At 46.1% G+C, this 22,681-nt stretch overlaps 1 protein-coding gene across 1 annotated transcript in view; it reads right to left on the bottom strand.

The window, feature by feature from the left end:
• ACSBG2 (acyl-CoA synthetase bubblegum family member 2) overlaps window positions 1-22,182 on the bottom strand; it is a 34,348-nt gene extending 12,166 nt beyond the window's left edge. The window contains 9 exon segments of the mRNA XM_082622737.1: window positions 3,823-3,999; window positions 8,730-8,879; window positions 13,441-13,461; window positions 13,463-13,528; window positions 15,812-15,932; window positions 16,795-16,836; window positions 16,838-16,881; window positions 20,583-20,812; window positions 22,125-22,182. Coding sequence (XP_082478863.1) covers window positions 3,823-3,999; window positions 8,730-8,879; window positions 13,441-13,461; window positions 13,463-13,528; window positions 15,812-15,932; window positions 16,795-16,836; window positions 16,838-16,881; window positions 20,583-20,812; window positions 22,125-22,128 — 855 coding nt within the window. The 5' untranslated portion in view covers window positions 22,129-22,182.
• Between the last annotated feature and the right edge of the window lie 499 nt (window positions 22,183-22,681).

The following is a 22,681-nucleotide window of genomic DNA, read 5'->3' as shown; positions in this document are numbered from 1 at the left end:
TTGATCTACAGGTTCAATGTAATCCCTATCAAAAATAGGCGAGCTATTTCATACAAACTGACAAGCTGGTCTTAAGATTTATATGGAAATGCAGAGGATCTGGAATAACCAAAGCAGTTTTGAAAAAGAAGAACAAAATCAGAGGGCTTATTACCTGATTTTGAAACTTATTATAAAGTAGGGTGATCAACTGACCTGATTTGCCCAGAACTGGAGGCGTTCCTGGAATGTAGGATTTTCACTTATGAAATCGGGAAAGTCCCAGGTAAACAGGGACAAGGTGGTCATACTACCATAAAGCTGGAAAAATAAAGTCAGTGTAGTTTTGGTGTAAGGATAGACATAAAGTTCAGTGGAACAAAACAAAATCTGGAGATGAATCTTCACATTTATGATCAATTGACATTCAATAAAAGTGCCAAGGCAATTTGATGCAGGAAAGGATATCTGTATACAAACAAACAAACGAGAGCTTAGCTAACTTAGAGCCTTCTTGCCAAACACAAAAATTACCTCAAAATGGATCACAGACCTAAAAGTAAGAGCTAAATCTAAAAGCCCTCCAGAAGAACACATAGAAGAAAATCTCTGTGACCTTGGAGTAGGCAGTGATTTCTTATAAATGACACCAGGAGCATGGAAGAAAAAAAATCAATAAGTTGGAGAGTTAACACTCATTAGAGGTAAACACATTTTGCTTTTCAAAAGACACTAGTAAGAAAATGAGAAGACAAGCCATGGAGCTGGGAGAAAGTATTTGCAAATCATATATTTGATAAAGGATTTGTATAAAGAACCCTTAACATTCAACAATAAGAAGATATACAATCAGATTTTTTAATGGTTAAAAATTTGATCAGACATTTTTCCAAAGAAAATATACAAACGGCCAGTAAGTCAGGAAAAGTTACTCACCACCATTAATCATTCAAGAAATGCAAATTAAGATGGGAGATACCACTTCGCATCTACCAGGATGGCAATAATAATAAAAACAAAACGAAACAAAAACAAGTGTTGGTGAGGATGTGGAGAAATTGGGCCTCTCGTACACTTCTGGTTGGGAATGTAAAATGACACAGCCACTTTGAAAACATTCTGGCAGTTGCTTATGATGTTAAGCCAGGGTCCAGTGGTTAAGACTCTGCACTTCCACTGCAGGGAGCATGGGTTCGATCCCTGGTGGGGGAACTAAGATCCCACGTGCCGTGCGGTGCAGCCAAAAAAAAAATGTTAAGACAGCTTTGTTTCCTGGTTGACAATTTAAAATTTTTTGACAGTAGGGGTTGATAAGGATATTGGAGACTAGGAACTTCTCAGGCCCTGTAGGCGAGTGTGTATACCTTATGTTTTCAGCCGGAAAATAAAGTATTCATTTACTGAGTGTCTAATGTGTCTCAGACACTGAGCATGGGGGATATGAGAGTGGCCGAAAGGGGTCAAGGTGATATCTAAGCAGGGAACTAAATGACATGGAGCAGCCAGCCATGTGAAGAACAGGAGAATGAGCCCTCTGGAAGGAATTACAAATGCCCTGAGACTTAGCCTAGGGGAGATTATCCTGGATTTTCCAGGTGCGTCCAGTGTCATCACAGGGGTCCTTATAAGAGGGAGGCAGGAGGATCAGAGAGGTGTGACAGTGGGAGCAGAGGTAGGTGTGTGTGTGTGTGTGTGTGTAAGAGAGATTTGAAGATGCTGTGTGCTCCTGGCTTTGAAAATGGAGGAAGAGGCCACAAGCCAAGGAACATAGGCAGCCTCTAGAAGCTAAAAAAGGCAAGAAAACCAGTTCTCCCCCAGAGTTTGCAGAAAGAACACAGTCCTGCTCATGTCTTGGTTTTATCCCATTGAAATCCATTTTAGACTTCTGACCTCCAGAACTGTGGGATAATAAATTTATGTTGTTTTAAGCCACTAAGTTTTGTGGTCATTTGTTCCAGCAATCATAGGAAGCAAATACAGAGAATGTAGCTGAGGAAAGTGCAGAGTTCTTTTCTGGCTCTGTTAAGTCTACAAGGTCAGGACATACAAGAATTCTTTCACTTACTTAACATGAAAAACCTACCAAAGATGATCTCCAGCTAAATGAAGCGGTAACCCCCCAAAAAGAACACAAGGACCTTAGAAAACAGAGGATTCAGCACAGGAGTGGGAGGAAGGGATATCCCTGCATGACAGCTTGTAGAAGCTACTGTTGATGTCCTCTTCAGACCTCTAATGGTCCACAGCTTCCCTCTTCTTCAGAGAACTGCCCTCATTCAGAAATGCCTGGGAAGTTATGCACCCACGTGAGTGCATAAGCCTATAGCCAGTGACTCTCTGAGATGGGGGTACAAAAGCCCAGACCCCTTGCCTCAAAGCAGCACAACTGTGGTGCCATTCATGCTTCAGAGATTCCCATGGGATTGGCTTGCGTAAGGGCAATTCCACTTACATGCCAGCTGAACTTACATCCTCTCTTCTCCCCTTGCTGTATCTTGCTCCCCTCACTCCCTTACAGTTTTCACCTGAGAGATCCTACTCAATTAATTACAAAAATCTCCATCCCATCTCAGGTTCTGCTTTGAGGGGGCCCAATCTAGGACAACTTAAAACAACAACCAGTCCTACTCAGGGCAGAAGGATGGAGGAGAAAATAGTGCAGTAGGTATTAGAACATTTGGAAAACCCTGATAAACATGTGACAGTTGAGATGGAGCAACTGGACAGCTATACAGAAAACTTCCACCAGATTGGAAAAGAAAGGCAACTATTAACTCTGGGGAAAACAAAAGGTTGTACCAGACAGGAAATGTAATCATGTAGTAAACTACACGGCTCTGTTAACTAAGAAATCTTTTCATTGAGAGGATGGGAAAAGGGGAAGCAAGTGAAGATGGGGGTGTAAGAGGATTAAATCCTTGCCTACTGCAATGGAAAAGTAATAGGGCTTCCCTGGTGGCGCAGTGGTTGAGAGTCCGCCTGCTGATGCAGGGGACACAGGTTCGTGCCCCGGTCCGGGAAGATCCCACATGCTGCGGAGCGGCTGGGCCCGTGAGCCATGGCTGCTGAGTCTGCGCGTCCGGAGCCTGTGCTCTGCAACGGGAGAGGCCACAACAGTGAGAGGCCCGTGTACCGCAAAAAAAAAAAAAAAAAAAAAAGTAATAGATAATATTTAAAAGTGCATGAATCAAGAAAATTATTACATATTTTTTAAAAACTGGAGGTAAATGCCAGAAGAAGTCTCTTGAAAATTCTGGAGAGTTTGCCTCTGGAGGGTGGTTAGGACACTGCTGTTTTTCAGAAGAGGTCCAAAATCCCTTATCTCAAACCCTTGGGGCCAGATGTGTTCTGGAATTTAGAATTCTCTGGCCTTCAGAAAGGTAATATGGTGTTTATTTCATTTGTTATATGAATCCCACGGTGGTGTCTTGGCAAGCCAGCTGAAATCCTTCACATTAATATTTCTGCAGATACACATATTCCCAATAAGTGGGATAAAAATGAAGACTCCAAATAGCTTCACATCAGTTCAGGTCAGATTTTACTGCCAAAAACATTTGGTTTGGGGAGCATTTTGGAGTTGGGAATACTGACTTAAAAAAAACTACACACATACACACACGTTCTGCTTTCAATACCATTCTCATCTTAGTCTTAGGTTGTTCAGTACAGTCGGCACAACCATGGATACCGTGACTTGGATAAAGATAAAAACTGAAAGAAGGTGGCTTACTGTTTCAAATGCTGCCAACTTGGAGCATTAGATGGGGATGGAGAAGGAACCCCCAGCTCTGGGACTTGGAGGAACCATCCACTCCTGCGGGCTGCCCTTAGCCTTAATACCTCGAGTGCATCTGGTTGAGCAAAGTAGATGAAAGCCCCGACCTTCATGGGTATCCAGACATCCATCATCTGAGCTGCGATGTGGCTGAGAGGAAGGTAGCTGACCACCACCTCCTGCTTCTCAGGAGCATAAGCCAGACTGAAGTCCCTTGCCACTGACCCCGCCGTCCACGTGATCTAGAACACAAGTCGAGCTTACAATCCAGTAGGATTCAGCGCGCCTCCTCCTTGCCCGAGGGCCATTTAAGTACAATTATTTAACAAGCACAAAGCACCTGCTTAGGCACCGCTCTTGTACTTTACAAGCATTGAGTCACTTAGTCCTCATCTTCACACACCGGGGTTGATGACTGCGATTCTCCCACCTTACAGATGGGGAACCAGAAGCACAGAGAGGTTCACTGACTTGCCTGAGGATGGAAGGAGCAGAAAACTTCGACGGGAAGCTTTGGGGGATTACCAGACACCCTAGGATCTAGCAACAGACCCTAGAGTCAGAATGTGTATCGGGGATAGTCAGAAATCTGAAGGATTCAGCAAGTGTCCCGGAATCAAATCCTGACTCCACCATTTACTAGCTGTGTGACCCTGGGCTATTTGCTTAAAAATCCTTTGCAACCTGTATTTGCTCATCTGTAAAAGGGGCACAGGGGTTCCTTGTGCCCAACATAAAACTATAAAACCAACACTGTCCAACAAACGAAAAGGCCACCCATGATCCCGTGGCATTAATACGCCAACAATTAGTATGTTAATGTTTTTCTTTCTCCGGTGCATACCTTGATGGAAAGTTTTAGCATACCTGTAATTTTGCAATCTGTATTTTTTACTGGTGTCATAAGTCTCTGACAAACAGTCGTCTCGTTCATGCAGCCACACGGGCCTCTGCACTGTTCCTCCAACACATCAGGCAAGGTCCCGCCTCAGGGCCTTTGCACGGGCTGTTCCCGCTGCCTGGGATGGGCATCCTCTAGCTGTCTGCACAACTGACTCCTCAAGATGTTATATTCTGGTTAAATGTCGCTTCCGAAGCAGTCTCACATCACCCAAACTGAAGTTTCCAGCATCTTTCTAATCTGCTACGTACTGCTTGCCACAATCTGAGTGGTTTTATTTGTTCATTCCCTGGCTGTCTTCCCGAGGGCCACCATTGGGTCTGTTTTGCTCAAAGCTGTTTTCCCAGCACATAGTAGGTGCCCAGTAAATTGTTGTTGAATGAATGAATGAATGAGGAAAGAGAAGTTACATTTAAGTGTAATGAAATATGCAAAGCACTCGCCCTGTAGTAAGCCCTCAAGATTTGTCCCTCTTCTTTCTCTGGGCCTCAGGATGGAGGGATTTTCTGTCTGTACCCATAAGCACTGTCACCCACAGTGACCCAAGGAACCCAGTGCCCATTTGTTGAGAAAAGGGGCTAGGTGTGTGTAGACCGTGATTTACAGTGGTTTAGACACAGCTGGGTTCAGATCCTGGCTCAGACCTTTCTATGCTCTCTGACCTTATGCAAGTCATTTCCCCTCTCTGAGCCTCAGTTTCCCAGTCTCTGAAAGGGGTTAATGATACGTCTTACCTTGTGGGGTTTCTGTTAGGGGTTAGCGTGTTTATCTCAGCATGGCATAGTACCCTATAAACGGGAGAAACTTTGAGCTGTTGACATATGTTGAGAACATGGGACTAGCTTTGACTTCCTGCTATAAAGATGATTATGATTTAAAAAATAATAGCCGACAGGGATTATTTTTTTAATCCCAATGTGCCAGGCTTTGCTCTGAGCATTTTATGTCTGTGCGGTAGGTTAAAGACAACTGCAAATTCTCTGCCACCCTTGCCATTCAGAGCTGGAGTCTGTTTTCCTTTCCCTTCACAGGGCTGGTCTAGTGACTGGTTTTGACCCACAGAGTGGAGCACCGTGTAAACTTCTGACATTGAGTCCTAATAGACTGCAGCTTCTGCCTTTGTATCAGGGCATGCTTGCCCTCGGGGGAGCCAGCACCACGTTGAGAAGTTCGACTGCCTCGATGCCTCCGTGCTGTGAGGAAGCCCAAGCCCCATGAAACACGTGAGTGAAGCCCTGCTTGGACCTGCCAGCCCAGCCTGGGCACCAGCTGAATACAGCTGAGTGACCCCAGCTGACACTCTGTAGGGCAGAAAAGACACTTTGCCAAGCCCTTCCCAAATTCCAGACCCAGAAATAGCACACTCTTGGTGTTTTAAGTTGCTAAGTTCTAGAACGGTTTGTTACATGGCCATAGCTAACTGACACAGTATAGGGAATAATTTAACCTTCACAGCAACTCTGAAAGGTAGCAACCATTCTTGTCTCCATTTTACAGATGGGCAAACCGAAGCCCAGAGAAGTTAAGGAAATCTTCTCAGGTCACGTAGTTAGCAAGTCGGGGAGCCAGGATGCAGATCCAGGCAGACTTGCTCCAGGGGCTCGACTTTGGTCTGCCCTCTGTGAGGACATGATCTCACTAGACATGAAGCCACTGGGAGCATGGATGCTGGCCAGGGTTGGGTGGGGGCCTCATCAGACTCCATTCATTCAGTCCACAAAATGGATTGAATCCTCCTGTACACCAAGCACTGGAGACACAGCAGTGAACCAGACAGGTAGCCCCTGCCCTCAAGGAGCTGTTGTTCATGATAAACACATGACTGTATAATATGGCAGTGTAAGAAAAAACAGTAGCCAAATGGGGCTTGGGGGCTAATGGGATGGTTTATTTTTCTTTGCTATTTTAAACGTGGAAGTCAGGGAGGGCTTCACAGAGGCAGTGACATTTGAGCAGGGACCCGGAGGAGGTGAAGGAGCAAGTCATGTGGGTCTCTGGGAAATAGTATTCCATGTAGAGGGAACAGCCAGTACAAAGGCCAGTGTGTGCTGCCAGCTATTAAGCTGGGCTGGTGGGGAAAGCCCTTATAAAGTAGAAACGCGTCATTTTAAAACTAGCAGTCTTGGGGCTTCCCTGGTGGCGCAGTGGTTGGGAGTCCGCCTGCCAATGCAGGGGACATGGATTCGTGCCCTGGTCTGGGAAGATCCCACGTGCCGCGGAGCGGCTGGGCCCATGAGCCATGGCCGCTGAGCCTGCGCGTCTGGAGCCTGTGCTCTGCAATGGGAGAGGCCACAGCAGTGAGAGGCCCGCATACCGCAAAAAAAAAAAAACAACCTAGCAGTCTTTCTGACTCACAGAGTGGAGTGTGTTGGGTGTATGTCCTGCCAGACACTTTCCTGCTTTTAAAACCTACACACATGTACATCACTCGCTGCCGTTTTTCAGTTTTTAACAAAATCACGTTGTGCTCTGTGTACTGTTCTTCAACCAGCTTTAACATATTTGTAACGATCGCATCTTTGGACATTTTTACACCTTAGCCCCATAGACCTACAGTGTAGTTAAAGATGTGAATTGTGGCACCTGCCTGCCTGGGTTTCAGCTCCTGGCCCTGCCATGCTGCTTGCTGTGTGACCTGGGTCCAGCAGCTTAATCTCTTTGGGCTTCAGTTTTCTCATCTGTAGAAACAGCATCCGCTTGATAGAATGGATAGAATCATAGAATTGCTGTGAGGACTTACAAAGTCTAAAACTCTGGGGGCGGCCCCTGGCCCCATAGTAAGTGTGCAACAGAAATGAACCGTCACTGTCTTTCTTGTTCTTTAAAAAAACACCGGGGCTTCCCTGGTGGCGCAGTGGTTAAGAATCCGCCTGCCAATGCAGGGGACACAGGTTCGAGCCCTGGTCCAGGAAGATCCCACATGCTTCAGAGCAACTAAGCCAGTGTGCCACAACTACTGAACCTGCACTCTAGAGCCCAAGAGCCACAGCTACTGAGCCCGCATGCCACAACTACTGAAGACTGTGTGCCTAGAGCCCTTGCTACGGAACAAGAGAAGCCACTGCAATGAGAAACCCATGCACCACAATGAAGAGTAGCCCCCGCTCGATGCAGCTAAAGAAAGCCTGCGTGCAGCAACAAAGACCCAACGCAGTCAAAAATAAATAAATAAATAAATTTATGAAAAAAACACCCAAAACCAACAACTTTATCGAGGTGTAATTGACATACAGGGAACCGCATTTGAAGTGTACAATTTGGCACATATGGACTATGTCTGCACCCGTGAAGCCAGCCATCACCACCATCGAGATGGTGGACATTTCCATCGTCTTTGTAATGCCTCCCTCTTGCCCTCCCCAGGCAGCCACTGATCTGCTTTTGGTCCCTGTAGATAAGTTTGCATTTTCTGGGGCCTGCACCATGCGGCTTGCAGGATATTAGTTCCCCGACCAGGGATAGAACCCAGGCCCTCAGCAGTGGAAACACAGTGTCCTAACCACTGGCCTGCTAGGGATGTCCCCCATAAACAGGATCTTTTAGCATGTATTCTCCTTATTCTTTCCTAACAGTGACCTAAATAACTATCAGATTTGGACTCCACCCAGACATGCGTAAGTTTTCCCCAAGCACACGGCCTTCCTCAAGTAACTAAAACAGCTTCTGCTTTACCCCTGAAACACAATGTGTATACTGCCCTTTCATGTATTTATTTTATCAAACACGGTTCTGAGCTCAAACAACCCATGAGGCAGGGACTGTTACATTGCACCCGTTTCACAGATGAGGAAACTGAGGCTTGGAGATGTCACATGCCCTGCCCAAGATCACAGAGCCAGGTCTGCTCCAGAGTCCCTGATCTCAACCCCTGCACTATGCTGCCTCCAACCTTGGAAGCATTTGCATAACCCTCTATGACCCACAGATCAAGGACCCCGCCATGTGCTGGGCCCCTAAACGCCACTGTGCCCCTGTGGGTCAAGAACAAAACTAGCCTGAAGGCCACTGCCCTGGAGTGATGGGACCCTGGATGCTGCAAATTTCGTCCCTGTCAGCAGAGACAGCACTTACGTTGTCATGGCTAAGCATCACCCCCTTGGGATAGCTTATGGTCCCAGAAGTGTAGATGATTACAGCACACTGATTGGCCTTCTGACTCTTTATGATCTGGCCCAGCTGGGACTCGGGGATGCTATTGCCGAGCTCCATGAAATCATCCCACTGTGGGAAAAAAAGACAAGCGAAGACCTAAATAGACATTTCTCCAAAGAAGACACAAAAGATGGCCAAGAGGCACATGAAAAGATGCTCAACTTCACTAATTATTAGAGAAATGCAAATCAAAGCTACAATGAGGTATCATCTCACACCTGTCAGAATGGCCATCATCAAAAAGTCTACAAACAATAAATGCTGGAGAGGGTGTGGAGAAAAGGGAACCCTCTTGCACTGTTGGTGGGAATGTAAATTGATACAGCCACTATGCAGAATAGTATGGAGGTTCTTTAAAAAACTAAAAATAGAACTATCATATGACCCAGCAATCCCAATACGAGGCATATACCCTGAGAAAACCATAATTCAAAAAGACACATGCACCCCAATGTTCATTGCAGCACTATTTACGATAGCCAGGACATGGAAGCAACCTAAATGTCCACCAACAGAGGAATAGATAAAGCAGATGTGGTACATAGATACAATGGAATATTACTCAGCCATAAAAAGGAACAAAATTGGGTCATTTGTAGAGTTGTGAATGGCCCTAGAGACTGTCATACAGAGTGAAGTAAGAAAAACAAATCATATATTAACACATACATGTGAAATCTTGAAAAATGATGCAGATGAACCTATTTGCAAAGCCAAAATAGAGACAGTGTAGAGAACAAACGTATGGACACCAAGGGAGGAAATGGAAGGGTGGGATGAACTGGGAGATTGGGATTGACATATATACACTACTATGTATAAAATAGATAACTAATGAGAACCTGCTGAATAGCACAGGGAACTCTACTCAGTGCTCTGTGGTGACCTAAATGGGAAGGAAATCCAGGGAAGAGGGGATATATGTATACATATAGCTGATACACTTCACTGTACAGCAGAAACGAACACAACATTGTAAAGCAACTATACTCCAAACAAAAGAAGTGGAGGGTGAGGACTTAGGGTGTGTGAGTGGGGTCCTCAGCACCTAGGAGTTCCCTTCCCCAGTTGGACCTTGCCCCACCAGCTTCTCCCGAAGCATGATTCCCAGCAGGAGCAAAGGCACCTCTTACAAAAGCCCTAAGATGTTTGCTTCTTCTCCACTTCCCAGGCAGGCTACTCAAGCACCGGTGCCTTGGTTTCCTCATAGGTAAAATGGGAATGACATCAAGACCCAACTCCTTGGGTGGTTTTAAGCAGTAAATGGGTTAATATATGTAAAATGCTCAGAACAGCAGAGTTCAAAATTATTTGTGCTCTGCCTTCCCAGATGCCACTCAGCACCTCAAACTTATTAGTTACCAGATTGATGTGGCTGAGGGCCACTGTGATTGGTTTAAGCTAGAAGGTCCCATCTGCCTGGGCCACAGTGGTTAGACTGGGTCTGGGCATGTGACCTCAGGTGGTCCAATCACAGTGAAGGTCAGGGCTTTTGCTGGAAGTGCTGGGACATGAATGAGTCATCTGAACGTGAATAAGATGTAGCCATAGGAGCTGCTGGACCATCTCAGGACTAGGGGGAATCAAGGCTGGCATGGAGCCAAGATATGAAGAGAGCAAAATGGAGTCTCGGTCACGTTATTTGAGCCCCTGGTTCCAGCCATGCCTGAAATCCACACCCTAGGTTGTGGATATGAGCCAATAAATGGTCCTTTAAGCTTAAGCCGTTAGGTGTTAGGCTTTTGTCACTTGCAACCAAAGACATCCTTACTGATAAGAGATACATCATCTCCCTATGGCAGATGAAGGAGCTGAGGCTCAGAGGTGGTAAGTTACCTGCCCAGGGTCACACAGCAGGTAGACAGAGGAACTATCATTCTAACCCAAGACTGTCTGACTCCAGAGCCTGTGCTGTTAATTAGCTTAGAATTTGGTGCCTCAGAAGGAGCTGTTGGGCTGTGTGAACCAAATTTCACCTGGGACCTGCAAAAATTCTACCTCTGAGCCCCTGGTGAGGCTCTGGATGAGGGCAGTGTCCTATCTGCAAGACAGAGGGCACTCCACATCCTCCAGAAATGGCCAGTATTGCCTGTAGCCTGCCAGGGCAATGCTGGCCCCATCTGAAAGGGAAGAACCTTTACGCAGACCATCTCTAACAGGGTAGGGTGATGGTGAGAGGAGCAGCACACAAAAGCCTTTTGCAGGACCCTGTCCTTTCTCTGAGAGATGCCTCAAGCCCTCCCCGCCAAAGGATGCTCCCCTAATCGCTGGTGAAAACCTCATTCTCCCATGGCCACAAATGATTGGATTAGGTAGACACCAGACCCAGTCCTGTCCAATCCAGTCCTCTCTCTCGGTAATCTGGAATTGGTCCTGAGTCCAATCCCAGGCATCGTAACCTACCCAGTTAATTGTCTTATTCTGCCATCCCCCTGCCCCCGAATTTCACCTTCTAATTTCCCAGGCGCTTTCTTTTTCTCTCAGTTCTAATGAATGTATTCCTAAACTGAATCTAAAAACTGTAGGTCCTAGTCACCCTTGCAGAGAAGTAGATACTGTATGTCACAGAACTCTTCCCTATAAATCATTGTCCTCAACCAGGGGTGATTTTGCCCCCTAGGGGACTTAGGCAATGTCTGAGGATATTTTTGATTGTTTCAACTGGGAGGGTGCTATTGGCATCTAGTAGGTGGAGGCCAGGGATGTCGCTCAACACCTTACAATGCACGGGACGGCCCCCATGATGAAAAATTATCCAACCCAAATGTCCAACAAGGCTGAGAAACCCGGCTATAAATACTGTTTCTAACAAATGAGTTTATTTAACTTATCCAGGCTTAAGATACTGTTTCTGTGTTGGTCATTTTTAACCTCTGAAAGGTCTGTAATTCTGATCGGCTGTCTTACTTAATTAGTCATTATCCTGGTCTTAATATTTAAATGTTTTCTGAAAGGTGCACGAGCTGGTGAGTGTTTTGGCCAGAAAGAATCATTGACATCTTTCCTCCCGTTTGCGTGGAGGGCAAACCAAATAAACTCCATGACATTTTAGGATGTCTGATTTGGATCATGGGTTTGCTGGCCTAACAGCAGCTCGTCCTGGCCCCTCACGGCCCTCCTGCCCTGACTTCTGGAGTTAACTCATTGTATCCTTAAAAACAAAACCCAGGGCTTCCCTGGTGGCGCAGTGGTTGAGAATCTGCCTGCCAATGCAGGGGACACAGGTTCAAGCCCCGGTCTGGGAGGATCCCACATGCCACGGGGCAACTAGGCCCGTGAGCCACAACTGCTGAGCCTGCGCGTCTGGAGCCTGTGCTCCACAACAAGAGAGGCCACGACAGTGAGAGGCCCGCGCACCGCGATGAAGAGTGGCCCCCGCTCTCCGCAACTGGGAGAAAGCCCTCGCACAGAAACGAAGACCCAACACAGCCAAAAATTAATTAATTAAAAAACAAAACAAACAAAAACAAAACCCAAACCCCCTCCTTTGGCTTAAGTGGATTTCTGTTGCTTGCACCCAAGCATTTTCTGCCTCTAGAAGACCCTGAGGCACAGTGAATTTGCAAAAAAATGACTGCGACAACATTTACAGTGTCACCCACTCTTCAGGGGCCCCGCCCTTCCCTCAGTAAGAGCTGAAGTCTGGGCCCTCATGCAGCTTGACCTTGCTGGGCAGTGTGTTACTTCCACGAATAGGTCGTTAAAGGCAGGACAGCTTCCACCTGGATATTTCTCTCCTTCAAAACATTCTCTCTGGAGATCTGAGCCACCAATAAGTCCAGAGGTCCTGAAGTCATCATGCTGGAGACAGCACATGGAGACACCACAGAGAGACAGAGAAATGTGCTGGAGGAGCCCCAGCTGCAGGGTTGGGACCAGAGTGAGGACCAGGGGCTTCTCCTTGAGTGCAAAATTTTAGCGGATGCGAGAAAAAAAAAAAAGCCTGTAATCAAGATAAATAGTACTTTAATGCAATAATTTAAAAGTCACTATCAAAGCAGAGCAAATTCATGATGAATGAATCATCGAAAATGTTAAAAAGGCTCCAGCAGGGCTGTTGGTCCGAGCCGTTGCAGAAATGTGCCCCTATGTTCCTATTTGTGTATATTAAAACTGGCTAATGGTTTTAATAAAAATGTTGATGACTTTGCATCTATGAAAACCAGGAAAGTAAATTTATAATAAGTTCTGGTTTGAATACAAATTAAATATTTAAACTTAATGTTGTGAGTTCCAACACATCTAATTTTCAATGATGCAGTATTTTTTCAGTTACCCTAATGGTCTGAAAAGAAACTAATAATAAAATGATTGGTATTGTCTTATGCCACCAATTTTGGGGTGATATGTTACACAGCAATAAATAACCAGAACAGACACCTTCTGGTAAATCAGAACCTTCATGCCAGAAAAAAATTCTCTCAGAAGCCTCACCCCCTCCCCTTGTGAGGCCCCTTCCTCTCCCTCACTCACCACCCACTTACCACCCACTTCCTTTGAGAGTCCCCACCCACTTCCCTTGTGAGGCCCCTCCCTCTCCCTTGCTCACCACCCACTTCCTTTGGGAGTGCCCTCCTTCCCTTTCAAGGCTGTGCCCTCCCCTTTGCTCAGTGCCCCCTGTCACACTTACAGAGTACAGGTTGTTACATTTTGCTCTCCTTCGCTGGCAGCCTGTACTGAACGATTGCTTTTAGGGTCTCCATCTTGGTCTTTGGAATCTGAAAAAAAGTTGTGTATGGACCTCATGGTACCGGGGCCCTGGAGGAGCGCATCCTAAGCTCTCTCCCTCAGGGACCTCAGCCTCTTTCCCTCCCCCTGGCCACGCAGTAGAACTTTTGCTCTTTGTCTTGACTGACAGGTCGGTATCTGTAGACTGTAACCATCACAGAGGGTTGAGGGCAACAGCCTCCTGAATTCTGTTGTGCAGAGCTGTGGCTTTGGTGGGTGAGTCGAAGGAGGCCCTCCCGGCTCTTCGTCTCCTGGCACCTTATGCTTCACAGCCAAGATCCAGCTAACCTTCTGGTTGGAGTAGGGCTACAGAAGTCCTCCATGAAGGTGGCTGGAACTGGGTGGGTTCAGAACTCTCTACCTAAACCTAGACCTGTAAGGTTCAGGTAACCAGGCCTGTGGGATTCTTGCCCCCCTGTTCGTGCAAAGGAAGGAGTGTGCCTGTATGACATTTCTAGCCAATCCAGTGAAGAAGTCACTTCCAACATCCAGTACACTCCTTATAATTATAACCAAGTCTCTGGCACGACCCGGAGAGAAAAGATGACAGAAGTGCTTGTAACAGCTGGACAAGAGTTTTCCAGAGAGAGAAGAAAGAGACATCCAAAAAGCCTGAAGCAGGCAGTAGCTGGGATGTTGGAGGGATGTAAAAAGTCCAGGCCAGCTGGAATGGGGATGGAAGGGAGAAGGCCGGGGGAGGATGCAGGAAAGGATGGAAGGGCCAGGTAGGCCATGCCTTGGAGGTGACAGCAGGAGTTTGCAGTTTATTCTAAAGGAAGAAGGGAAGCACTGGAGGGTTATGAGCCGTGACCATCACCCAGAATCAAAGATTTCCAAGTGGAGCTGAACGTCCAGTTTGGGAGGAGAGTATCAGAAGCCTGGCTTTGAATCTTCCATGCAGAGCAACCAGAACAAGAAATCTCCCACAAACTGCATCTTTGATGAAACTAAGAGATGGAAATAATTTATGCATGTGAGGTTGAATATACCAGAACAAGGACAGGAAGCCATAGCAATGAGGTGGCTGCAGGGGAAAGGATGGGGCACGTGACCTCTTCTAACGGTGGAAAAACCCAAATCGGAAGCCAGTATTCACGGCAAGAAGGAGAAGGGCCCCACCCATCACTCATCACCCATCACCCACCCCGCAGTGTGTTCTGCTGTGAACAGGACAGACAGGGCATGACATGAGTACCAGGGACCAAAGAAGCATGCCTTCAGAAAGCAGTTTCAGAGAGTAGACGTCTGTCCTCACTGAGCCAGCTCAGGAATTAGGCGTCGAAGGAGGCCTGGTGGTACAAAATATCCTGTTTCACTGAGTCTGGCTGGATTCCACTGAGGCTGGCAAATCTATCCTAATTTCAGAGAAGTTAAAATGTGGGGAAGCACATGGCCCACGGCGTTCAGAGGATGCCATCCATGGCGAGACATCTCAACTCGAGAAATATTAAAAAGTGACTCAGAAAAGATGAAATATGGTATTAAAGAAACAGTCACAGGAATTCCTTGGTGGTCCAGTGGTTAGGACTCTGCGCTTCCACTGCTGGGGTCCCGGCTTCGATCCCTGGTCGGGGAACTAAGATCCCACAAGCTACGCAGTGCAGTGGCTCTTGGGGTGAGCCATGAATCTGGCCATCGAGGCTCACCCCTCCCAAGGACTCCTCTCCCCTCAGGATCCTTCTGCCAAAAGCTGGTTCAGGCAACTGCAGCTCATTCAAACACAAGTCATCGGAAATGTTTCTTGCAACATGACAAAGATAACACAAGGGGAAAAAAAAAGGAATAAGAGAGGGTCAGATTTCACTGTGCACAAAAAGTCACTGCAAAGCAAAGGAAAATTGCCCCCTAACCTTCCAACATAAAACCTAGGATGTAATGGGGTAAACGCAGCTGGGAAGGAAGAACACAAAGCAAACATACAAGCCCTGAGGGGAGAGCCAGACATCAGAAAGTAGTGAAACAGGAAGTGGTCGGACTTATGAAAGAAACAGAAAAGAAAGACAAAAGCATTTCAAGAAGGAGGACAATTATAAGAGGTGAACATAGCAAGGATGACAAGGTTGAAAATAACTGTTTCTAAAAGAAAACTGATAAACAGTGAACTGTATATAAAATAACACACAAACACATTTTTAAAAACAGGCTGAGTAGGAAATGAATATGCATTGGAAATTAAACTCATCCACTCCACACACACTCACTCCACACACACACACACACACCCTCCTTCCCCCAGTGACTGGCAGGCAGCAATGGGGGGCGGAGGGGTTTACCGAAAGGATTTTCTGCAGCTGTAGGTCATTTTCCACCAGCAGGATGTTCACTTTGGCGTGAGCAATGACATATTGACAGGCTTCCGCAGAGTTGGTGGCATAAATACCAACACAGAAGCCCCTGGGAAAAGAAAACACATGCACGAGTATGCCCCACATACCTTAAGTCAAGAACGAGCGTTCTGGAAGGTGGGGGGAGGGGAAGCGTCTGCGGGGGAGGGGAAGGGTCTGCAGGGAAGGTCTGAGTTTGCAGCCTCAGCACCAGCTTCTCTCCCTCCACAGCTGGACAGTGATGAAAAGGACAAAAATGACAGTGATGATGAGAGGATGGGCTCCCGGGATGTCATTATGACATGGAACCCTCACAGTACCCCATTTTACAGATGAGGAAACTGAGGCTCAGGGCAGGGAAGTCACTTGTTCAGGGTCCCATGGCAAATAAGAGGTGGGGGTTGGACCCCCCCACCCCTCCACCCGTTCCCTTCATTCGCAACCTTTCATTCTTGCTTTGAACTATTCTGCTGTGGGTTCCCTTTGTATCTCCCTGCTGGCTGATGACATCAAGGATCTTTCCAAGTGCCTGTTGGCTACTTCCCTTAGTGATGTTTCTGTACAAGTCTCTTGCCCATTTAAAAAAAAATTTTTTTTTTTTTTTTTTTTTTTGGCTGTACTGAGCAGCATGTGGGATCTTAGTTCCCCGAACAGGGATCAAACCCATGCTCCCTGCAGTGGAAGCACGGAGCCTTAACCACTGGACTGCCAGGGAAGTCCCTCTTTTTGTGTTTTTATTCCTGAGTTGTAGAAGTCCCTTGTGTATTTGAGATACTAGTCCCCTGTTGGACGGGTGTGTGTGTCTATCTCACCGGCTCGCCTGTGGCTGCTCCTGCAACCCCCGCTCACATCTCCGTGGGAACCAGCCTGGGGCTGCCAGTCCCGGAGCAGCACCGCCCAACATCCACAGGGACCCGGGCCCGGGGTCTTACCCTGCGAAGATGGCGCCAAGAGCTGCAAGGAACCACTCGACAGTTAAACCCAAGGATGCCGACTGAGTGGAAAGGCTCCAAGCCCAGCTGGGGAGGCAAAACCAGACAGACAAACAGAAAACAGAAGCAACAGAGGTGGTTTGCTTCCGAATGGGATCTGCTCACTGGCAGGTGAAAGCAGACCCCAGAGCCCACGGAGTCACAAGGGGGACAGCCTGTGTTGAGATGAAAATCCGGAGTGTGATTTTTTTTGTGACTCTTGGGAGGCTGGTTTACCTCCCTCTCCGTAATACCCCCTTTATTTATTCTAATTTTTATGCATTTTTTTCTATATTTGTTTTTATTTGGTTGCACCAGGTCTTAGTTGTGGCAGGCAGGCTCCTTAGTTGTGGCTCGCTGGCTCCTCAGTTGTGGCATGCAAACTCTTAGTTGCGGCATACATGTGGGATCTAGTTCCCTGACCAGGTATCGAACCCGGACCCCCTGCATTGGGAGCGCGGAGTCTTAAACCACTGTGCCACCAGGGAAGTCCCCTATGTATTTTATTTTTTAACCATTAACCAACTTTAAGTGCACAGCTCAGTGGCATTAAGCACATGCACACTGTTGTGCAACCATCCCCACCATCATCTCCAGAACTTTCTCATCCTCCCAAACTGAAACTCTGTCCCCATTAAACACTGACTCCCCACCCCCTCCCCCAGCCCCTGGCCTTTACCATCTACTTTCTGTCCCTATGGATTTGACTCGTCTAGGGACCTTTTATAAGTGGAATCATATATTTGTCCTTTTGTGTCTGGCTTCTTTTACTTAGTGTAATGTCCCCTAGTTCATCCATGTTGTGACAGGTGTCAGCATTTCACTCCATTTTAAGGTTAATGTTCCATTGTACGGACGGATCACATTTTGGTTATTCATCCACTGATGGGCACTTGGGTTGCTTCCACCTTTTGGCTGTTGTGAGCAATGCTGCTATGAACATGGGTGTCCAAATATCTGTGTAAGTCCCTGCTTTCAATTCTTTTGGGTCTGTACCCAGAAGTGGAATTGCAGGATCATATATGGTGATTCTAAGTTTAATTTTGTGAGGAACCGCCAGACTGTCTTCCAGTGTGGCTGCACCATTTTACCTTCCCACTGACAGTGACGGACGGCTCCAATTTCTCCGCATCCCCACCAACACTTGTTATTGTCTGGGTTTTTTTTTTTTCTTAATTAGCCATCCTAATGAATTCATTTTTATTTTTAATCATAACAGTACTCAAAGAGTGATACCCTAAGGTGGTAATAAGTTGCACTTTTGAAGGCATAGCCTTGATCTGAACATGGTTGAGGATGAATCAGGAGACCTGGACATGAAAGTGATCATGCTTGGTGCTCACCCCCATTTTGTCCTGGAAACTCCAATTTTGTTGGCTGTTTTAGTCACCTGGGCAAGGCTGGCAATGACCCTCTGTCCCCGGGGAAAACCTAAGCATTTGGAAGGCATCTGCCTGCTGATGCTTCAGAACGTGATGCAACATGTTTATGCTTAGTGGCAGAAAGGCTGTCTTCACTGTGGACAGTGTCTCTATCAATGTGTAGATAAACTGACTTCTTTCTGATTGGATCCCTGAGATTTAGGAGAGCAGGGGTCCTTGAACTCCAGAACTAAGGGCATAGGGAAAGAGGACCATCTTTCAGGAAGGGTGAACTAGCCACAGCACTATGGCGTGGGGGTAAGGGCAGCCAAGAAGAAATCCAGCCCAAGCAGGTGGTTCCTAATTCCGACCTCTCACAGTCTCTAGATGAAGACACATGGGCATCAGAGGAGGGGAGAGAGGAGCTTGGGTCTAGGTCAAAATGTGATCGGATTTCCTGTAAGTCAGAACCATCAGGAGATGCCCTTTTACAGTACGAGATGTCTGTTACATTCATCATCTATGGCTGCATAACCCATCATCACAAATGTAGCAGCTTAAAAGAGCACACACTTACTATCCCAGTTTCCACAGGTCAGGAGCCTGGGGGGCTGCACAGCTGGGTTCTCTGCCTAGGATCTCCCAAAGCTGCAGTCAAGGTATCGGTGGGGACCATGACCTCCTCCGAAGCTTGGGGGCCCCGCACTTGGAGGTTGTTTGCAGAATTCATTTCCTTGTGGTTGAATGATTGAGATCCTCTTCTCTTGCTACCTGCCAGCTGAGGACCGCTCACAACTCCTAGAGTCTGTATGCCATCCCCTGCTACATGGCCCTCTCCAAACATGGCAATTTACTTCCAAGACAGCAGGAGAATCTCTCTTAATGGTTCACCCAATTAAGTCAGGCCCACCCAGAGCACCTGCCCTTTCTCATGAACTCAAAGTCAACAGATTAGAGACCTTAATGACATCTGTGAAATCCCTTCACCTTTGCCATCTCAGGAGGGAAATCCCATCATAGCCCACAGTCACAGGAAGATTATACAGCACAAGTACACCAGAGGTTGGGAATCTCAGTGGAGTCACCTTAGAATTCTGCCTAACATGCCTATCAAATAGGCCCAGATGAACAGTTTTGATAATATGATGTTGACAATAACATAGGTAAACAGATTCTCTCATACATTGTGAGTGGACTTAAAGGGCATTGTCTTTGTAGGAATTCATTGTACAAAGAAGGTTCAATATGGCACTATGTATCGTAGCAAAGGCTGGAAGCAACTTAAATGCCCACCCATAGGGGGCTGATTAAGTCAATACTGTTACATACGTATTTGCAGTTGTTGAAAAGAATATGGATTTTAAAAAATAAATCAATATGGAAGGATCTCAGAATGCAGCAACCAGCCTCCAAGATGAGTTTCATCTCCTGGTATTTTTGTTCTACACTAATCCCTTACCATATTATATCAAGCTCTGCTTAACCTTGTGAAAGAAGTCATTTCATTGCTGAGATTAGGTTATAAAAGATATCACGGTTCCCATCTGGTTCATTCTCTCTTTTGGATCACTCATTTTGGGGGAAGCTGGCTGCCATATTGTGAGGACACTCAAACAACCCTACAGAGAAGGCCATGGAGCAAGGAACTGAGGCCTCCTGCCAAGAGCCAGCCATGTACAGATGATGCAGCCCAGGCTGACAGCTTGACTACAGCCTCATGAGAGATCCTGAACCAGAAACATCTAACTAAATCACTCCTGGATTCCTGACCCACAGAAACCAAGAGATAATGAAGCTCTGTCATTTTTTTTTCTTTGCAGTACGCAGGCCTCTCACTGTTGTGGCCTCTCCCGTTGCGGAGCACAGATTCTGGACGCACAGGCTCAGTGGCCATGGCTCACGGGCCCAGCGCTCCACGGCACGTGGGATCTTACCGGACTGGGGCACTAACCCATGTCCCCTGCATCGGCAGGCAGACTCTCAACCACTGTGCCACCAGGGGAAGCCCGCTCTGTCGTTTTGAGTCACTAAGTTTTGGGGTAATTTGTTATGCAGCAGTAGCTAACTAATACACACATATACTGTGCTAACAGACAAAAAAGCAGATTGTAGACTCTTGAGTATAGTATGCTACCATGTGTGTAAAAATGTACTTCTATAGAATTATATAACATGTACACATAATTTAGTCCGCAGAAGAGCATAGAAAAAACTGCAAATGATAGCTACCTCCATAAGAGAGGGGACAAAGATTGGAAGGAAATTTTTCACCAGTTAACCTTGTATCTTGGGGTGCCTTGTGCATTTTGTCCCATATGTATGTATACATAAAAGGAATGATTTAATACATGATGAACAAATGAAGGAATGAATGAATGACTCATTTACCTTGAGTAAGGCTCTTGCAGCTTTTCGACAAGCCTCGTAGTACTGGTTGTAATTCAGAACTTCCCACTTTCCATTCTTGTTTGATGCGAGGGCTGGATAAGTCCCAAATCGGTTGACTGACTCCCGAAAAAATTCAGGGATGGTCGTGGGGGTCTCATGGCCTGGCCCGTGTTTTGAAAGCCTCATAAGGACTTCTCCATCTTGGTGAATGGTCCATGGCCCAGGAGTAACTGCAAATAGTCACCAGCGTTGGGTGGCAGACTATTTTTATTCATTTAATAACTCAGGAGTTGGGGGGGGGCTGTCTTTTTGAACCTGAATTAATCCCACACCTTGAGTGAAGTCACATGGTCAGTGCTGGTCTACTCAAGCTTCCTCTTTCATTTACTTCTTCCTTACCCTCTCAACAGTTTATTATGAAAATTTTCAAGCATACAAAAAATTGGATTGTATAGCTAATGCCCTCTACCCACCACCAAATTCTACAACTTCTAGCATTTTGCTGTATTTGCTTTATCATATCTCCATCCAGCCATCCCTCCGTTTATCCATCCATTCCTCCATCTTACTTTTTGATACATTTCAAAGTAAGCTGCAGCTGTCCATCCATTTCACCCTTCAACATTTGAATCATTTAAAAAAATTTTATTGAGGTATAGTTGATTTATTACAACGTGTTAATTTCTGCTGTACAGCAAAGTGACTCAGTTATGCATATATATATTCTTTTTCATATTCTTTTCCATTGTGGTTTATCACAGGATATTGAATACAGTTCCCTGTGCTACACAGTAGGACCTTGTTGTTTATCTGTTCTATATATAATAGTCTGCATCTGCTTATCCCAAACTCCCAATCCTTCCCTCCCCTACCCCCCTTCCCCTTGGTAACCACAAGCCTGTTCTCTATGTCTGTGAGTCTGTTTCTGTTTTGTAGATAAGTCCATTTGTGTCATATTTGAAATTCTACATACAAGTGTATCATATGGTATATGTCTTTCTCTTTCTGACTTCTCTTAGTATGATAATCTCTAGGTACATCCATGTAGCTGCAAATGGCATTATTTCACTCTTTTTAAAAACATTTTAATCATTTGGTGTGAATCAGCCTTTAGTATTTGAATCATTAACTAGAATTCCATATTATTTACAAATGATATATATATACACATATCTGCATTACATTATTATTACATCTGCACCGTATATAATTATATCTGTACCATATGTATAATTACATCTATATTATATATGTATATAATTACATCTGTACTATATAATTATATTCTCAGTCTAAATATTATTACATCTGAACTATATAAACAATTACATATTACATCTGCCACATATATATACACACAGTTAATCTGCACTATATATAATATATGTAATATGTAACATATAATATTATATATATTATATATTTATGTGCTTTACCCACACAGGCTCACCATCCTAATAAGGAGGTGCTATTATCAATGCCCCCACCCCCGCCCCGAGTACCAACAATACACACGAGGCTTCGAAAGAGCAAATGACTCACCCATTGTCACTCGGCTAGCAGAGCTCTGCTCTGAACCACGGGGCCCCGCTGTCAACCACTTGCCCGTGCCGCCTCTGCTCCCCATCACATATAGAGACTTGGCCTCGCAGGTTCGGGCACCTCCGCCAAGGCCAGCACCTGGGGCAGGGAGGAACTGTGCCTGACTCTCCTGGCCCGGACCCCTTTATAAAAAACCATGGCTGACTCAGCGCACCTTTCTCTCTCTCACAGCATACCTCGTTCTTGGCCTATGTCTGCTTTAAGGTCCTCGACCTTCTCTTCTCAAGTCATTGGGGTTTCAGCCCTTCCAGGTCCGCAGAGACCGTTCTTCACAGCGCTGCAAGGCACAAAGCAGGGAACTTAGCAGGCCTGGCAAAGGGGCTGCAGGTCTGAAGCCAACTCCCATGTCTGCTTAGTCATGTCTTCCCAGAATTCTGGGGTTGATTAGTCATGCCTGTCCTGGGCCTAGGAGGAGAGGAGAGTGGACTGTATGCCAGATCATAGAGCAGTTGTAAAGTCCAAAGGGTGTTCAGTCTTTGAGTTTCCAGAAGAGTGGC

This window comes from Mesoplodon mirus, assembly GCF_964341445.2.
Source record: "Mesoplodon mirus genome assembly, chromosome: 5".
Lineage (NCBI taxonomy): Eukaryota > Metazoa > Chordata > Mammalia > Artiodactyla > Ziphiidae > Mesoplodon > Mesoplodon mirus.
Note: the sequence above shows the minus strand (reverse complement) of the source record. Positions and strands in the feature narration are given on the sequence as shown.